General features: G+C 34.2%; 1 protein-coding gene across 1 annotated transcript in view; it reads left to right on the top strand.

Moving 5' to 3' along the window:
* LOC145680803 (retinoid-inducible serine carboxypeptidase-like) overlaps positions 1–13,256 on the top strand; it is a 97,139-nt gene that overhangs the window by 69,765 nt on the left and 14,118 nt on the right. The window contains exons 10-11 of the mRNA XM_081751853.1: positions 4,241–4,318; positions 10,549–10,703. Coding sequence (XP_081607979.1) covers positions 4,241–4,318; positions 10,549–10,703 — 233 coding nt within the window. The remainder of the gene's footprint in view (positions 1–4,240; positions 4,319–10,548; positions 10,704–13,256) is intronic.

The following is a 13,256-nucleotide window of genomic DNA, read 5'->3' as shown; positions in this document are numbered from 1 at the left end:
CATCCACTATCCATTACAAACTCAGTCTTCTACATTACCTGAACGCAAAATTGGAGCGTGTCGTTGTGCGATGATTCATCTGAGTAAACGAGCTTTCGAAGGGCAGGTAGGAAATAAATAATTACATTCCATAGGAAATAGATAATTAAGTGTCAATTCTTCAAAATTCAGAAAGATTGCTGGATACTTATTCCAACACTATTCATGAACTGACAAATCGCAACTCTTAAAAAAATGTAATACATTTAGAAAGCATGAGCCATGGCAACAATTGCAAAATTGCCAGTTGGAATCTTAAATCTTGCAGTGGAAATTAGAAGTGTTACGAATTTGAAATATCGAATAATGCACGTTTGGTGCACATTAGAAGCAGTCCTAAATTCATACTGGTTAACTATAGAAAACAAATAAGCATACCACTGACTTTTTGGGAAAATTTACTATTAAAATGATGTATCATATACTAAGGTGTTTAGTTTTCAAAACATCACTTTAATTCAAAATGGCGGATTTCAAGATGGCTGCCGTCAAGGATATTATTACCGTATCACTTCCCTCCAGGCATAATATGTATTACCGAGGCTTTGATCCACTTATTATCATTAATACGCGGGTTAGAAGCGGAGGTAAGTGACTTTGTTTTTAAGAGTTGTGATGTGGTTATTAGAGATTACTGCAGAAGTCTCTTACTACCTTTGTAAACGTAGTGGTAATAAAAGAACAACCATGTAGATACATATAAGGCCTAAAGAGAAGTCGTATGGTAGGTATGACCTTGATGTTAGCCATCTTGAAATCCGCCATTTTTAATTAAGGTCAAGTTTTTTTTTAAATGGGAATAGAGTAATATGATACATAATTTCAGGCTAGAATTTAATTAGAAAGACAATGGTGAAGTTAGTTTTCAGATACGCCCATTTAGGGCATATAAACTATATATATAAACTAGAAAACATGCAAAATGGCAAAAATTTCTGTCATCACAAATAATGAATATATGTCCTCTGTTAGCAAAAAAAAAAAAAAAAAAAAAAAAACTCATTGAAATCGGAGCCGGACAATTGGGTGACGTCCCTTGTTAGTATGGGACACAACAAACGAAACAGATACTGAGAGTATTGGAGTCGGTCCGGCTGGTCCTCGTTTTCCCCCTGAATTTGAAAAAAAAAATATCATGAATGTACCCTAAAATTATAGCAGGGACTTTGTTCAACAATAGAGAGGTTATTTCATAACTTAGTCGCATTTCGCAACTTATTTTTTTTTTTCTAGCACACTACAATGACATAAAGTTAACACATTTTTTCGAATTAGTAAGGTTTAAGGAAAAAAAATTATAGTAATAAGACTATTTCATCCTAACACCTAAACCAAACAGATTTCGCATTGAAAAGGTTGTAGCTACATTTCAAATAAAATTACAAACCAAATTGAAAATAGGATTGTTTTGAGAATGGTTCCTCCCAAAATGTATCCCTTTTTCTAGAATTTTCGGCTTTTGCCCCCATGGCCGCTCTGAATTTGAAAATAAATCATGGATGCCCCCTAACATTATAGCAGGAACTTTACCCAACAATATAATGGTGATTTCATAACTTAGCCTCATTTCGGAACGTAAAAAAAAAAAAATCCTAAAGCACTACAATGACATAAATTTAACACATTCTTTTCGAAATTGCAAGGTTTCAGAAAAAAAATATAGTAATAATACTATTTCATCCTAATACCTAAACCTAACAGATTTCACATTGGGAAAGTTGTACGAATAAAATTATTTACAAACCAAATTGAAAACGGGGGTGTTTTGGCGGTAGGTCTCCCAAAAAACTTATTCTTTGTTGAAGATTTTTCGGATTTTGGCCCACGTGCCCCCCTGAATTTGAAAACAAAATATCGTGGAGACCAGAAAACATTAAAGTAGAGGTTCTAGACAACAAAATACTTTTTACTTCATGTCTCTATTCACAATATAGCTGATGCTATACGCTTTTGTTGCATACAATATAGACTATTGAAAATCATTTAAATGGCCCGTGGAATCGCGAAGCATTTCGGGTGTTGGCGGACGGTTGCAGAAAGATACTTTAGAGCACGGGAAGTATGACCGCGAAAAACGTACTGTGTGTTATGGCTGGCGGAACAAAAATCAGTGCTTAGAGCGAACGGCGATGATATAAACAATTTGAGCAAGCAGGTACTGTGACAAAACAACTTCTACTGGCAGACTATGTGAATCAGCTGAAACTGTGAAGAGAATATGACAATCTCTTGTGCGCAGTTAATACAAATTACTTGCATGCCACAGTGCCTAGTTAGATCATCGCACTAGTGACTGTCTTTAATATGATTCACAAGAGGTTGCAATTGTATGTGTACTAAGTAGGAATTAAAACGAGAAGAAAAAACATGGAGACGTGAATTTGGTGTGACCGTGTTTTAGAGAATTAATGCAAATTATAAACTTTTATCTCGTATCATCCGCTAACATCAAGAAATGTGTCGTTGGAAATTCGTAAACGATTTATTAAGATCCTGGTATGGAGCGTGGCGCTTTACGGATCAGAGACGTGGACATTGAGAAAGCTGAAATATCCAAACTGGAAACATTTGAAATGTATTGTTGTGCAGAATGCTGTGCATATCATGGACTCAAAGGAAAAGGAATGAAGATGTAATGGAGAAAGCTACTGATGGACAACAGATCATGAAGATAATAGGAAAAAGAAGCAACACCATGCTTGACCATTTTATTCGTCACTCTGATTATTTGACCGTGCTGATAGATTGAAAGGCGGAAGGAAAACTAGAAAGAGGAAGATTAAGGGTAGAATATGTATATGCAGTTAGGAAGAAGAGACCTTATCAAAGTATAAAACAGCTCTCCCTAATTAGAGAGGTTTTAAAATTTCCATGTTGCCCACCAACCTATGGTTGAGGTGAACAAGAAGATAATCTTTAATGAAGCTATATTACATGTGAACCTATATGTTATAGTAATGGACAGAACTGTTCAAATATAATGGATGTGAACAACCGTGTCATACAAGAATATGTAAACTCACTCAACGTCATGCGGGAGCTCATGTGGTTCGGATTCCTCGTTAATCACTAGCTCCATGTCTCGCTGCCGACGGTAAATTCAAAATCAGCTCAACACAACTTACTCAACGTCAAGGTCTGGTGTGGCGTGGCAAAAAAATCAAATTATTGGACCGATTCTCTACATCAATTAAATCGTAGTCTCTAATTCACAGCTGGCCATCTTGTATGCTGGAAGTGTTGGTTTCCTTACAAATCCAAACCATGGAAATAGTTAACTTATTTTACCATGGATACAATGTGTCACCTCTTCACTCACATTGTTTTACGTTAGATGTTCTTTCTCGATATCAATGAATCGAACATCTAGGAAATATTTCCTGGTCCCCCCCCCACGAAAAAAATAAAGATTTTACAGAATTGTATTTTTTCTTATAGGGTTGTATCAAAGATACTGTGTACAGTGTTAAATTGTAAATATTAACCAACTGGAAACAAAAATTAATGTAGCGATTGACACTGTTGTGCCAGGATTGCTCGTTAATGTTTGGTGTGAAATTGATTATCACCGGGACGAATGCGTCCTGCGAATGGTGCATACATACAATATGTTGATATGTAGAGCATTTTATTATTTCCTACAGTCTGATACGTTCTGGTAACACTGTATTTGTTCTTGCACTGAACAAACTATTGTAATTATCAAACGAAATCGTACATCAGAATATCACCCAGCCCCGTCACTTCTGTAGACCAGCCCTACGAAATCCTACCATACTTGTCCCTTCTCGGAGGCACTTAAGCACTTGAAAAATTCGACTTACGCAAAACTCAACCTACATAAGCTTTAGTAAACTCAGCATTTACGAGATTTACTAGTTACTGTAGGCATAATCCTAAACGTCAGTCCCTTCTACTATTACAATCTGAATTATGCAACCTTTATCACAAAACCAAGTAGAGATAATCCCATATATTATTATTATTATTATTATTATTATTATTATTATTATTATTATTATTATTATTATTATTATTATTATTATTATTATTATTATTATTATTATTATTACATTATGGACACACGATGTCCTAATTTTTGTACTCTCAATATCATATACGTACCTCTATAAATGTTTTGCTAACATTTTCTCATCCATTTGAGGAATACTTATGAATATTTCCTGTTATTAATTTTCAGTTGAAACTTTGCTCAACAAAACAAATATCAACGTAGTAATATACAATGGAGTTCTTGACTTTCTCGTTAACGTTGAAGGTAAGTGGTTAAACTTATTTAAAAAAAAAGGAAAAGAAAACTGCATATTTCTGTTCTTTAGAAAATGCGATATTAGTGTTGATTTTAAATACCATATTACGATCTACCTCTTTTTTTACTTAGTTAACAATTCTAAAAATCATGTTTATTAATGTATCTAAGTATATGTAGAGAGTAAGAAATCATCAACATAAATTGGAACTCCATATTCAAGTGGCACTCACATAATTAATATGGAGTCTTAAAACCTTTATTCTAATGTAAAGGTTATATTTCTCACAAAATTGAGACTTCTGTTGAATTATATTAAGGAAGTCGCATTCCAAGAAATTCGTGATTACACTTCAATAACGTTGGTAAACCATATCTGCCGAAACTGGTTTTGATGACATCAGAACTACGTTTTGCCTTATTGTATTTACGCATTAACGGCTTGTTGAACACAAGGGTATGTCACATTTCCTAACTTTCGATTAAACGGGAAATGAAGATTGATCATTCCCCATGTAATTCAAAACAATATGACATATCAAACAAGCTTCTCTGACATCTACATATGCATTTCAGAAATTAAACTACCTACGTATTGTTTTGTGGTCCAGTCTCAATCCATTCCATCTAATAAATCTATTTCACCGGAAGTGGGTCTTACCATTATCCGCTCATAAAATAAAATTACTTTATAACAAAATAATGCGACTAACTGGGTTAGGACTAGTGATGGGCAGTGGGAATATTCTCGGTGGGAAGGAATTTAAAAAATGGGAATATTCCCGGTTTTTTTCCCTGGCCTATAAATTCCCGGGAAGGAATTTATTTCCATTTCTTTACTTTATCTTCTAAATTATAAGAACCATATGACTAATTACTTTATTTTAATATATTATGATTTACTTCCAGGTTTTAAAGAGTTTGGAGGTTAAAAACTTTAAAATTATTTGACGGTATTTTATGTAACTAATAATATGATTTTTTAAGTTTCATTTCCATTTGCACTAAAAAGTAAGGTAATTGTTTACTATTGGGGGGCCAAAACTAGCAAAAAGTACGATGATTTATGGAAGAACTGACTTGATAGTGATGTTCAAGTAGTCAAGAAAGTATCGAACACATTTTGTTTAGGGCAGTAGGGGATTTATACAAAACGGAAAGGTAAGTGGAAGTGATTTATGTGAGAAAAGAAAGTGAATTCCTGGTAATGAATATAGAAAACAACGTGCCATACGGGGTTCTAACCCGCCTTCATTCGCTAACGCTCGCTCTGCAATGCTGTCTGAATTTAATATTGGCAACGTAATTTAACGTATGAAACCATAAAACAATCGCATCGGAATAGAATATCGCAAAAAAGTAGGTGCAAAAGCTGGCCCCCAATCCTAAAAAACAGCTAAAATTAGCAAAGTACTAATTTACAAATGATGAAAAGGAAACATTTTGTAAAGTAATTTAGAATTTTGTAGAAATAGAGATGATGTATTATTAATAAACCCTGAACCACCATTAGTAATAGACGTCGGTCTGTCTCCTCTCTCTGACTCGAATTTCTGAAGAGGTACTCAGACTTCTTTTACATGTTAATTAACGTATGGAATTACGAGGAATAGGTAGAATGAAAGGTCGTGTATGGCAATGTTACGTGCTAAAATATAAAGATAAGTAAGTATCTTGCAAATTTTTTGAACATAAATATGTATGCGCAAATGTTGATAAATTGGTGAGACATGTATCTTCTAGCATTTACCCAATCTAATTGCTTCATAACATTTATAAATTTAATGTGTTCATAATATCAGTAATAGAGTCAAATTAAGGAAATCTACTTACACATAAATTTAAACTGTTACTAACGGTATATAATTTAGTATATAATTTTTTCACACATATTTAATTGATAGAACATATTATAAATAAATATACATTTATGCGTACTCTCTAAATGTAATAAAGTGTTAATAAAGAACATAGTACTGTTCAGAATATACATTTTAAAGAATCCTCTGTGGACAACAGTAATAATATGATGTGATATAAAAATTAATTCAACTTTGAAATCATAATATAGTAATAGAATGTAATTTTCTTTCTGATTGAACATAAATTCCCGGATAAATTCCCATTTTGGGAATCTTCCCGGGAAAATTCCCAGGGAATATTCCCAAAAAATATATTCCCGGGAATTTACCCATCACTAGTTAGGACATGATAGGAGGATAGTAAGACTGTACTATTGGAATGTACGAAAGATATCTCGTAATAGTGAAACGTTTTGTTGGTAGAGTAGTCTTATTCCCATAGTATTATAGAGCACTGAATAAAGATGAAACACGCTGAGTTACATATCCAATCGATATTTTGAAATCCATTGTTTTAAATTCAGTGTGAGATTTCAAGTACAGAGGTAGGCATATGCTATTCCAGTTTCAGTTAGGATGTTTCAGAAAAGTCAAAAAGAAAATCCAAGGAACAGTAACGTAGGAAGAGATAAGGTATTACATATGATAACTAAGTTTGAGCTATGAGTGCAATAGCATATTTAATGTGGTAATGCAATAGTGGGAAATAAAGTGTGCTGTCTTTCTTGAATGATGATACTAACATGTGATGATACTTGAGTAATACTATCATACATGAAATGTCAGCGAACTGGTGACATGATGCTTTTTCTTTGTGATTCGTCTTTTAATTATACAGAGTGTGAAGCGTATGGTGTGCGACCATGGACTGAATTGTGAACTCGATACTATGAGGAGGCGTACCAGCGATAGCAATATCAATAAGAACCCTAATAGCATTCCAAACATTTAATAGTCTCACTTAAGTCTTGAAGATTAAGTCTGTAGCCTTGCGCAAGTTTGTATTTACACGGCTGGATACACAACCAAGGCTACAACAAACTTAGTAATTTCTCGATTGCAAACTTACCGGACTACTTCGGTACACCAAAATCATTAGTGATAAGAGAAAAAGAGAACAGTGCACAAAACAGCAGCAGTTTCTTATACTAATCATCTCCACCGCAAAAGCGGTCACATCGGTACACGCAAGAACAACTAGAAACAGCTTACAAATACAAATAGCTTATAGCATGGTAGACGAAGAAAGGTGTTTTCTGTATTATATAGTTATAAATTTTTGCAAGCTACTTAAAGCTTCTCTTCGTATGTTCAACGAGCCATCCATCAGCCTCCTTGTATAAATATAACATTAAATCTTTTCCACACATGTTACGAAAGTACTATCGTTCAAGATTGAACACTCTAACTCTGACGGTTGAATGTGAAACAACAAATCGACCCCATTAATAAGTTACATCCCTGCCGTAGGTCAAGAAATTTCAAATAAGACACAACGATATGTTTGCAGTAATCACTCATAGTGTTAACATGGTCGCCTCTATTACTAATATTGATATCTTAACATCATAGACATGTATGTCTCATTTCGAAACCCGATATTAGAGATATCAAGAGAAAATCTACTTGTGCGGTGTATAGACACTGTTTGTAATAGGTATGGACATGTCAGAAAGCAAGAGATAAATAACAAGTAAGATATATATATATATATATATATGTATATATATATATATATATATATATATATATATATATATATATATATATATATAGGGTGTCTCAAAAGCCTCCTGAGATAGTGCAACTCTCTTATTATCAGAGTTACAACAAAATGTAAGAGGAGAAACCGTCTCCAAATATGATGTTTTCAACCTAAAGTGAAGAAATTTTTAAAATCGGATTAGTCGTTTGGCTCTACACAGTTTATGCGCCCAATGTTAAATAAAAATGTAACGTTGTCATTTACCTGGACGCCGCAACTTAAGTGAATGAACTTACAGTCTTCTACGCTACCGTGTCGATGACCCCATTTCAAGTCGGTCCATGTAAACGGCAACATGCATTTTCATTTAATATTGGGCACAGAAAGAGTGTACAGCGCAAATGACAAATCCGACTTTAAAAATACTTTCACTTTAGATTGAAAACATCATATTTCGAGACGGTTTCTCCTCTTATATTTTATATTATGTTTTAGCTTTGATAATAACAGAATTACCCTATGTCATGAAAATTTTGAGACCCCCTGTATATATATATATATATATATATATATATATATATATATATGCGGATCCAAGGGGGTTATAGGGCTACAGCCCCCCGCTTGGCGCTCAGGTATACACTGGATATAATGGGCTTCACTCCTACTTTACAGTGGATAAAGCTGCAAGTTACGATTTAGCCCTCCCTTGTTCATATCCTGGATCTGTCACTGTATATGCTGAGGTTTCATGGACAAGTCAGATTTCTCAAACGACCGATTACAAGTTATCTTACTAGTTTAAATTACAGACATGAGCAATCTTTTCTTGGCAGTAAGGTCATAAAATATAAAAAAATTATATGTGTTGACCAACACTAATCACTGATCGTGTAAATTATGTCTATGTAAGTGTACTACATAATACAGTTAAAACACAAAATCACGAGTAAGTAGAAGATTTGATATTCAGTGAATTTGTGAATTTTTGTCATTGGATTTGCGATATTTCCAGCCAATTACCTAGCAATCTACTTGGTGCCACCATGCGGCTTCTAACCCGTTCCTATTATTAATACTACTACTACATCTACTCCTACTACTATTAATACTACTCCTACTGCTACTACTACTACTACTACTTATACAGTGAAACCACCCTTAACGGACACCTCTATAATACGGACAGATTTTTTAGTCCTGGCAAAAATATATGTTCTCTTACAAAACAAAACTCTCTCATTTACGGACGCGGACAGTCCTTTCTCCCCCCAAAACGTTTGAATAACCTCTTCAAAAAGGACAGGAATTACTCTCGGTTCTGCGATACAGTAGACAGAAAAGTCTTTTCCCCACAAGTGTATCTATCATAAGTATAGACCTAGTTAACCATCATATATTACTCTTCAAGCTGAACTTGAATTTTTTTCTGACTGCAATAAACTGCTTTCTGGGAGAAAAAAGCATGCCCTTTTCGCTAAACAAAAGAGTTTAACCGTTTAGTTGGTTCCTAACGCGTTTTAAGAGGATTCTGAGAATTTGAAATAAATGAAAAAGCTTTTCTTCCAGCTTTTCCCTCCCATGTAGGAAATTATCCGTTCATTTTCGGCACGTTATTCATCAGTTGATAGGCGGTATGTAAGTTAATGGATATTTTATAGGGTGATGACATGTACTTCAGAAAATTACCATACACACGTTATCTTTTGCAGTATACGAATATACTAACACATCCCCCAGCAATAATATTATTTAGCAGAAATGAATTTCTGCTTCATCCCTCTTAGTAATGAACTAAATAGAGTATTTTCATATTGAATTTTACGTATTTACGCTCAGACATAATGCATTTACTGTATATTACTGCATACAGTTACCGTTGTGAGAAATTAAATTTATGTAACCTCTCTATAGCGGACACCTCTATGTAACGGACACCTCTCAGTAACGTACAAAAATTCATGTCCCATTGGTGTCCTTTATTCAGATGTTCCACTGTATTATGGAACCTAATTTAACGTATGAAACCATAAAACGGACGAATTCTAATGGAATATCCACCCCCAAAAAAGTAGGTGAAAAAGCTGGTGCCCCAAAGCTAAACAATAGCCTTTTTCTCTAATAGTTCACTCATTTTACAATAAGTAATTTTAAGATGATTCTACAAATGGAAGTGGTCAAATTATTAGTTCTTTGTGGTCTCAAATACGTTCCTTGTTAATTCCTGCATAAACTCAAAACAGTAATACTTTCTCTTATATTTCGAAAAAATATTGGTAATAGGCCTATAATGTTAACCTGAAATACACCTTTGTAGACAAGTCTTTCACTCTAACATACACTTGCGATGACAGAGATTCGATCAAAGACCCAAAGAAGGTTTTCAAATTTAAATGGAAAATATTGTCAATAGCACAACAAGTAATGCATTTATTTATTATATTTATTGTGAGACACACCAGGTAGAGGAAGACAATTACTGTATTCGAAAATTTACTTATTCGCAATTATAAGTTTATCAAAGCGTGGGCTAACTTATCAGTAGAATGAGTGGTAGTGTGCACTTTCAAAATAAGAGTTCTTGAATAAGTGAAAAGAGTTGTTTTGGATCATAACGGTACCAAGTTTACTATTATCTTGATAACGAAGTTGTTTTCTTGCATACTTTTCAGGAATGATGAATTGGTTAGAGAGGCTGAAGTGGCCAGGGTCCACAGAGTGGAAGAAAGCCACCCGTAAAGGTGTTAGAATTAATGGCACACTAGAAGGATATGTCAAGAGCTATGGACAGTTACACGTTTACTGGGTTAGCCGCTCTGGACACGTCGTAAGTTTTCAATTTAGAATAGTAGCGAAGTTAAAATAACATTGTTAACAATTTGTTTAAATTAACATAGAATTTCCATATCATTACTGTAGCTTCCATACAATCCACTGGTATGGATGTTTGAGCATAAACTATACAGTATTGCGAAAGAAACGTATATTGATGAAAAAGACATTACTTCACAATTTGCTATTTCGTGAAAGATGTGTATGTGGTTCATGAGTGTATAAGGTCGATTAAGAGAAAGAAAAATGATTAACAATTTATTGCAATGTCCTACATAAAAAGGTGAACACAGAAGAACGTTACAAGCTCAAAATACATCTTTATCTATCTTCCACTAAGAAGCCATATCTGCAAAATCTAATGATATGTTATACAGATCGGAAAGTACTATTGTAATTGTTTAAACTTCTAAATTAGTTCCTACTTAGTGCATGGAAAGTCTCCTAGAACGGCTATGCCCGTTCGTTTTCCCATTAACAGGTATTTGAGTAAAAGCGGTAAGATCTAGCGAAAATTAGTTTTCTGATATGGATTGAGCGCTCGAAGTACACGCATTGTCAGTTGTATAACTTCAATCCCTATGTAACAGAAGTAACAGCAATATATCATCTTCAGCTTTCAATAGTAATTGCCAAAGAGCAAGAACGGTAAGAAATAACTGGAAATGTTCTTCATTTTATAGGAATTCGGCTTTCCAAAAATAACTTCCATCTACTTCTTTAACCATCTGGTTAAATCCGAGAGTTCTATAAAAGTACTATCACTTGATTATAACAGAGCAAAAATGGTAGGGCGCACCGAAGTACGGCTTTCAATATGAATTCAGTGTTTCAACAGTAGATAATAGTTCCACCTTTCCCCTATACGTATTTAAACAGACACGTGAAATACACACGATCGTAAATCATATTCTCCAATTGATTTTTCTTTCGAATACTCTTCTTTCCTTGATTTTTGATTCTTCACTTTATTGTTAAGCTATTTAAAGAGTATTTATTTATTTATTTATTTTGTTTACTACGTTTCCCAATATATTGATTTATATCCTTGTAAATAGCTTAGAGACCTGAATCACGTAACTCATAATGTTTCGCACTCTTGTAAAATATGCTATAGTCTACCACCATGCCAAGTATGATTTCGATCGAATGAGCTTTGGTGTATTGCATTTTGTTTACGAAAATGTGGCAAACATAACTGACGAACTGAAAGTCTACACAAGACAACAGTTCACTCCCGTTATAGATCAAGTCATGGTCTATTACATGCTAAGTTGAATGACGATGGAGTGAGTTCAGTCGAACTTGTACGTGATCTTGACCAAGCCAAATTAAGCATAAAAATAGCACCTATCTACTGCTTCCAATTTAAATATTCGATCACTAAAGGGTTAGAACAATAACTCATACCGGGAAATAGTTTCGAACTAAACACTCCATGAATAGATACCATGACCATACTGATCACTATATTAAAATCGGAAGTTCTGATCCTGCAAAATCCATTCACTTTCAATTTTCGATTTCCATACTCTAACTAGATTAATCATTTACAGTAAATCTCACACATTCTTGTTTACTGCGTAATGTCAACCGTCATTATTGTAAAGACAGTATCGTCTGATTAATCGGCATATTTTTGTAGAATGTCCCGAGAACTAAGATCTCGGATAACGTTCACAACTTACTCGGCGTAAATACTTCCGTCTGTGTTTCGGCAAAAACGCTACTTTTACTAGATCTTCTCATTATTATTCGTAAGGTTGAAGTTGTTATCGTTCTTTGATGCTATTCCTCTCAGCTCTTACCTGTTTTGTTTTGTTTTATTCTTACTATATTATTCTAGTTATCTTGCGAATTTTCTCTTTGCTTTTTATTTACTTTTTTAACTTTCGCATTAATTAAGCTTTAGTGTTTGTTTTTGATGACTTTAAGAATATTATACTGTTTTACAATATATTTCAAAAAGATTTTATTAGTTCTTCTTTTGATCACCGTTTATTTAATTAAGGTCATGAGGTGCATACGAAGGCGAACAGCCTTTTCTTTGACTGAAAGAACAAAGCCTGAGCGAAAACGTGACTATTAAAACCCAATCTAGAGCTTCTCAACATATGTGTTCCGCAGGGCCGGCCTTAAGCCGATTGGACCGATTGCATCCAATTAGGCCCGCACCTAAGGGGGCCCCGTGCTAGTGCTGTCTACTATACTCTCCAGTCTAATCTACTCTCGATTGCCGTTTTAACAGCATATTAGGCCCCAGAGCACACTAGTGTGTTATAGTCCCTATGACTAAATTTTGCTCCTAATACAAGTAACTAATACGAGCGATTCTGCTCGCGGGGCCCCCAATGCTTGCGTGACCCCCGGCCAAGTGCCTATGACACCGTTAAAATGGCTGTATTACTCTCGGTTGTCAAGTACACACAAGAACATATTGCAATACAATTACACTTATGTCCAAAATGATTGTCGATAACTGTAACTATCTTAAAAGAATATAATTTGATAATGATTTTGTAGGGTACGTTTACATATACATAAATTA

This window comes from Thermobia domestica, chromosome 3, assembly GCF_964235325.1.
Source record: "Thermobia domestica chromosome 3, izTheDome1.hap1.1, whole genome shotgun sequence".
Taxonomy (NCBI): Eukaryota; Metazoa; Arthropoda; class Insecta; order Zygentoma; family Lepismatidae; genus Thermobia; species Thermobia domestica.
The sequence above is the reverse complement of the archived record's forward strand: the minus strand, read 5'-3'. Positions and strand labels throughout refer to the sequence as shown.